The following is a 6,258-nucleotide window of genomic DNA, read 5'->3' as shown; positions in this document are numbered from 1 at the left end:
CGGGCGGCCAGGCCCGCCGGAGGAAGCAGCCCCCGAGGCCGGCCGACTTCAAGCTGCAGGTCATCATCATCGGCTCCCGCGGCGTGGGCAAGACCAGCCTAATGGAGCGCTTCACCGACGATACGTTCTGCGAGGCCTGCAAGTCCACCGTGGGTACGCCGGGCCTGGGGCGGGAGGGCCCGCGGGGAGGTCGGGGCCCGGTCCCCCGTGGACACTCTGACCCCTCCCGGGGCCAGGCTGAGTTTCCCGTGGCCATTCTGCGGGTGCCCGGGATTTCCCGCCGTGGGAACATCAGGCATCCGAGCCGCGCGCACAGGCCGGGTCCCTGTGGAAGCTCTGACCCCCTCCCGGGGCCAGGCCGAGTTTTCCGTGGCCTTTCCGCGTGTGTCCGACCCCCAGAGCCGGGACATTCCCTCCTGGAGCCTTCTCGGGTCATGAGGTCGGGTTCATGCATCCGTGGAAACTCCCGGTCCGTTATACCAGCTTGCCCAGGAAAACGGCTTTGTGAGATGGGAAAGTAAAGCCCGGGGCCAGCCACTGGTTCAGCGCCCCGAGATCACCATCCTAAGCGGGCTTGAACCTCTTAGCATAACAGGCTAGAAGAATGAACCAGGGCTTGCTTTCTCATTGCCCATCCGTTTTCATATTTTACTGCGAAGAAGTTGAAAAATCACTGCAGAGACCGTTCGCAGTAAAGCGGCGCTCCAGCTTCTTGTTTTGTGGACAAATGTAGGGCAGAGGGATTTCGGCTGTGTTTATCCTTGACCTCAAATAACCGGGTGACAGGCAAAGTGAGAACCATTCCTCCACTACCTAACCGGAGTCGGTGAAATCTATCGGTAACGCTACTGCTGCTTTCCTTCCTCGGGATCTGGATTTGAAACTGCAAGGGAATGTTTTTAATGACGCTGGACTGACAGAACTTGACATTGAGGCTTGTCGGGGGTATGGGAGCCAGTTGTGCCCATAGAAAGGCTGCCCAGAGAACTGTGATTTGGGGTGACTCTGTAGAATAAACAAAAGGGACTGGACAGGGAGTCCAGAAATGTTTGATACACGTCTTGAATCCCAGTATTGGTGAGAGACCAGCTGATCTCTGTAAGTTCGAAGTCAGCCTGGTCTACGCAGTGAGTTCCAGGACAGACAATGCTGTGTAGAGAGACCCTGTCTCAAACAAGGCAAATCTCAGTTTGGAGAATTGAAATGCTAAAAACGTATACACATGTTTACAGTTGTAAACATTGACGGTGCCCATTTTGAGATGAGAATTCTATAGAGAATCTTAGGGCCTCTCCCTAAAGAGATCATGAAATCATAATTGTGAGTTGTCAGGTAACAAAACAATGGCAGTTTTAAGTACTTAACTGGAAAATTAATCCTCCAGTTTTCACATTGACCTTTTTAATTTCATTTTTGAGTATGTCCCTTCATTTCATTTTTTTCCCTTCTACTTTTATTTATTTGGGTTTTTTTTTAAACATTTATGCTCCTTCTACCCTTTTTTTTTTAATGTTTGTCTGTTTGAATGTGATATTGAAATCCAGTAACATAATTATACCTGTTGCAAATATCCAATCTTGGATCATGAAAGTATATAGGGAGTTATTAACCAGGAAATGAGGCTGCTGTTATTTTGTTAGTAGCTGATGTAAACGCAGTAGGGTCTGAAGGCAGTTGAGGATTACCAGTCTTTTATGGCCCCGCGCTTACTTACATGTGTAAAAATGAAAGGTATGATTGTGTCTAATTCGGAAGGGAAAAGTCAGTGCAGATACCAAGACTGAAGGCATGGGGTGTGAGGCAATGGGTAAAGCTGCCCTCCAGAACAGGACACCCACACTCTAGGATGCATAGAAATGGATGCTTCGAGACCCTGGCTAGCATGTAGTTCTGAGAAGGGTGGACCTGCCCTGTGAGCTTTCCCAGCATCGACAGAGTGAAACCAGCCAATGGGATAGCATAGACTACCTGGGCGTGAGCAGGGAAACTCACACACATAATAACATGTAAGTGTGTAAGTGTGTCTCCCCACACTGAGGGTGGATATTTTTTTAAATGTTTTTGTTTACTTTGTATGCAGCCTGTAGTAGTTAACTTCAATAAATGTTTCTTGTCGCGGGGAGTTGAAAGGAAGATGGAAACCATGGCTTACTCAAAGCTAAAGACAGCAAATGCTAACGGACATCTCATTAGCTCCTGCCACTGACTCGCTTTCCTTCCTAGTGAGCAGGTCATTGGTGGAGCACCTGCTGGGGGCTGGTTGTCATGCTGCCCCTGGGGAAAGTGGAACAGGGCGTGGGTTCAGCGTGCAAGTGGTGCCACGCTCACGCTCACGGGGAGCTAGCTGACAGTGGAGAGCACTTAGCTTCCAAGTGCTTCCCAGCTGGGGCTGAGAGCTTCTTAGAGGATTCCTTCCCATTGAACTGCATGGAGCTAAGTTCATTCCTTAAGTTCCTTTATGGTGTGGTTGGGGTCCTTCTGTGGCCTGTGTTTCTAGTTTCTTCTCGTCCCAGTACAATGCCCCACACAGAGGACGAGTGTCTTCCCCGTTGTTGTTTTCCTTACTGAGGCAGGGCTTGCGGATGTTGGCTGCTTCTGGAGGAGACCACAGCCCCTGAGCGTGTGTGCACAGAGATGGGTTGCAGAAGCAAGGGCGTGGCACCTGTAATTCAGAGAAGAGAGACTTCTGAAATATACCTTTGACAGTTCATCAGACACCTGTGGACTTTGTGTAACAGGAAGTTAGGGAGCTCCTTAGGGATTTGAGCTGGTAGAAGAATGTAAAATTTGAATCAGCGAAATGTTGGGGTATTTTTATTGTTATGATTAATTTTCAGAGCAGACTAGGTTTGAAACACATAGAATTCACAAGGTGTGAAAAGCTACAATATTAACTTATTTAATGGCAATTATTGTAGAATATGATTTTTCAAATAGATTTGTGTTTGTGGAATTGAATTAGTCAGATACACCTAGAATAATCTGGCCAGTTCTTTTCAAAGTATAGGGACAGTGTTTGTGAAGTTAGAGAGAGGAGAGAGAAAGCAAGTTTGCTATTGATGTTGGCCCACAGCCCCTTCTGTACCAGTTCCTCCAGTTTCTTCTTTGCCTAGACAATGGCTCTGACATATCTGAACCGTTTTCTTCTGTGGATTTCTGTATTGTAAACATACATGTGCTGCTGTGAACCCTAGGTACACGTGTGTTCATGTGATTAATTTCTGAGTGAATCTCCAGGTATGCATGTGTTCATGTGGTTGTAAACACACTTTACATGCGCTGCTGTGAACCCAGGTACACATGTGTTCATGTGATTGTAAACATACTGCTGTGAACCCTAGGTACGTGTGTGTTCGTGTGATTGTGAACACTCTTTACATGTGCTGCTGTGAGCCCTAGGCACACATGTTCATGTGATTATAAACACACTTTACATATGCTACTGTGAACCCTAAGTACATGTGTGTTCATGTGATTACTTTCTGGGTGACTCTCTAGGTGCATGTGTGTTCGTGTGATTGTCAACACTCTTTACGTGCACTGCTGTGAACCCTAGGTACGCATATGTTCATGTGATTATGAACACACTGCTGTGAACCCAGGTACGTGTGTGTTCGTGTGATTGTGAACACTTTACGTGTCCAGCTCTGAACCCTAGATACACGTGTGTTCGTGTGATTGTGAACACTTTACATGCATTGCTGTGAACCCTAGGTACACGTGTATTCGTGTGGCTGGGAGACAGAGAAGCCGTGCAGAGTTCCTGGTCTGTTTTCTCTGTTGTAGATCCCCTTAATTTTGCATAAATAAACTTCAAGTATAGTTCAAGAAAATTCATTAAAATACGTTTTGGAGGACAGGGCTAGAGTTAAGGGCATGGTGAGTGTTGCTGCTCCTGCAGAGGACCAGAGATTGGTCCCAGCACCCACACCAGGCAGGTAGGAACTGCCTGTGCTCCATCTCCAAGGAATCGTGCATTAAATGACCTTCCTGCTATATTCATGAGCGATGTGGACCACATTCCAGTCTCTGTCATCTCATTATGTATATGAAAGTGTTCTGAAACTTCCGGAACATAGAATAAATTGATGTAAAGCTATCTAAACCAGAATTCTATTATTCCTGAGCAGTGAAAGTCCCCTTAAAAATGGTAGAGACCATCATAGGATCATTGGTTCTCTTACTTTGCCAAGTAAAGATGTTTTCAAAACCCACCATCATCAGTTCCAAAAGAGGGAGAAAGAGAGTTAAAATGAAGATGGGAAAAATAGGAGAAACCAGATAGCAGAATTAAAGCTTTTAAAATTTCCCTCTGGGGACCTTTGTCCTCTCCAGCAATTCTTTTTTTTTTTCTTTTGGTTTTTCGAGACAGGGTTTCTCTGTGGTTTTGGAGCCTGTCCTGGCACTAGCTCTGTAGACCAGGCTGGTCTCGAACTCACAGAGATCCGCCTGCCTCTGCCTCCCGAGTGCTGGGATTAAAGGCGTGCGCCACCACCGCCCGGCTCTCTCCAGCAATTCTTACGACTTCCCAGCCCATCTCAGAAGACACCAAGTACTTAGAGAGACAGTGCTAGCCTATTGGCCACGGCCCTCGTGTTATCTTCCTGGGTGTCCTCTCTGGTTCTTGCGGAGGTGAGATATGCCTCAGCTACCTGGACAGCCTTCAGCCTAGGCCACACCTGCTGGAGCTCTTGAACTGAGCACAGAATTGAAGGCTCATAAAACAGTTGAATGAGTAAGACCCATGCAGACTTGGCCATCTGGCTTGCCTGTAAATGTGGTCATCGGTATCTTTACCTGGAAGTTTCAGAGTGTGTGGGGGGGGTGGGGGAATTGGCCGCTTTCCTCTTTAGGCTGCAGCTTTCAGGGCTGAATAGTCAAGATATACTTGTTTTTCTGGGTTAAAACTCTGATTTTATTTTGATTGCACTTCTGTGCTTAGATGCAGTCTTCCAAACACATATGCTGAGTGTTTCACTTAAGAGAATTGTGGCGAGGGGGGCTGGAGAGGTGGCTCAGCTGTTAAGAACTCTGACTGCTCCTCCAGAGGACCTGGGTTCAGTACCCAGCACCCAGCAGGCAGCTCACAACCATCTGTATGTCCAGTTCTAGAGAATTTGATGCCCCCTTCTGACCTCAGAGGGCACTAGGCATGCATGTGGTCCACAGATATATGGGCAGGCAAAACACCCACACACACAAAATAAAAAAGAGAGGGGAGTCAGGCAAGAATGCCCAGAATCCCTTCCCAAACACCGGAGCAGCACAGCCTCCCCGGTTGCCCCACCCACTGCAGAGCGATGTGAGATCACAGCTCAGGAAGAGGCGAGTGGTGCGGTTTGGGTCACAGGCCCAGGGAGCAGCGCACTGTGCTTGGGTTTATTTCGGGAGTTAGTGTAAGCCCACAGGCTTGTGCGGTGTCCACCTTGGGACACCTCGTCGCTGTCTTTCAGAGGAAGACTGTAGATTTCTTTGGAGCTGCATAGGGAAAATAAAAACCTAGTTAGACCTGGCCTCAGAACTCCCCGCTTTACTTCTGCTTCTCACGCCCGAAGACGATAAGACTCATTGTTCATGATCGGGTTAGAGACGGCCTCCTTTTATCCAGCCTGTGGACTCTGCCAGGGGTCTCTGTTGAGGCCCCGAGCTGGCTGGGAAGAGAGCAGTTGGCCTTTGAGGATGGGAGGTGAGAGTTGCTCTGCAGGGAGACATCAGATGCACTGTTCCAACTGCCATTGAGCCGAACTGGGGAAGAAAACATGGCTTTGTACAGCAGGCGGTCTCTCGAAGATACTTTCCAGAGGTTCTCTGTAGCTACATCAGACCATTCTAGGAGCATTTAAATAGGACACAAAGTTGGCACCTGCACACCTGGCTTGTCCCTTTAGAGGGGTGTGAGTCACAAAGACAGTGGAGTCCAGTGTAAAAGAAAAAAAGTGAGAACCGTCGTGTTTCATCAGAGGGAAGAAACTGGTTGTTTACCGTGCACGGCTTTCATGTTGGAAAGTATTCTAAAAACAAAACTACAGACCAACCCTATACCCTAATTGAGTGTGGTTATGTTGTTATTTCATCCTTAAAGCCAGGAAGCAACAATACAGACCTAACAGGACACCATATGTGTACCACTGAAAGTCTCCCCTCCCACCTCTCCAGTCTGACGGGCTGCTAGGACATCATGTGTGTGACACTGAAAGTCTCCCCTCCCTCCTCTCCAGTCTGACAGACTACTCGGACATCATGTGTGTACCACTGAAA

At 47.9% G+C, this 6,258-nt stretch overlaps 1 protein-coding gene across 1 annotated transcript in view; it reads left to right on the top strand.

Moving 5' to 3' along the window:
* Positions 1 to 2: 2 nt before the first annotated feature.
* Rab12 (RAB12, member RAS oncogene family) overlaps positions 3 to 6,258 on the top strand; it is a gene marked incomplete at its 5' end in the record, with an annotated part of 26,471 nt that continues 20,215 nt past the window's right edge. Inside the window, one exon of the mRNA XM_005367588.3 lies at positions 3 to 153. Within this exon, the coding sequence (XP_005367645.3) occupies positions 3 to 153 (151 nt within the window). The remainder of the gene's footprint in view (positions 154 to 6,258) is intronic.

This window comes from Microtus ochrogaster, unplaced genomic scaffold (assembly GCF_000317375.1).
Source record: "Microtus ochrogaster isolate Prairie Vole_2 unplaced genomic scaffold, MicOch1.0 UNK20, whole genome shotgun sequence".
NCBI classification, from domain to species: domain Eukaryota; kingdom Metazoa; phylum Chordata; class Mammalia; order Rodentia; family Cricetidae; genus Microtus; species Microtus ochrogaster.
The sequence above is the reverse complement of the archived record's forward strand: the minus strand, read 5'-3'. Positions and strand labels throughout refer to the sequence as shown.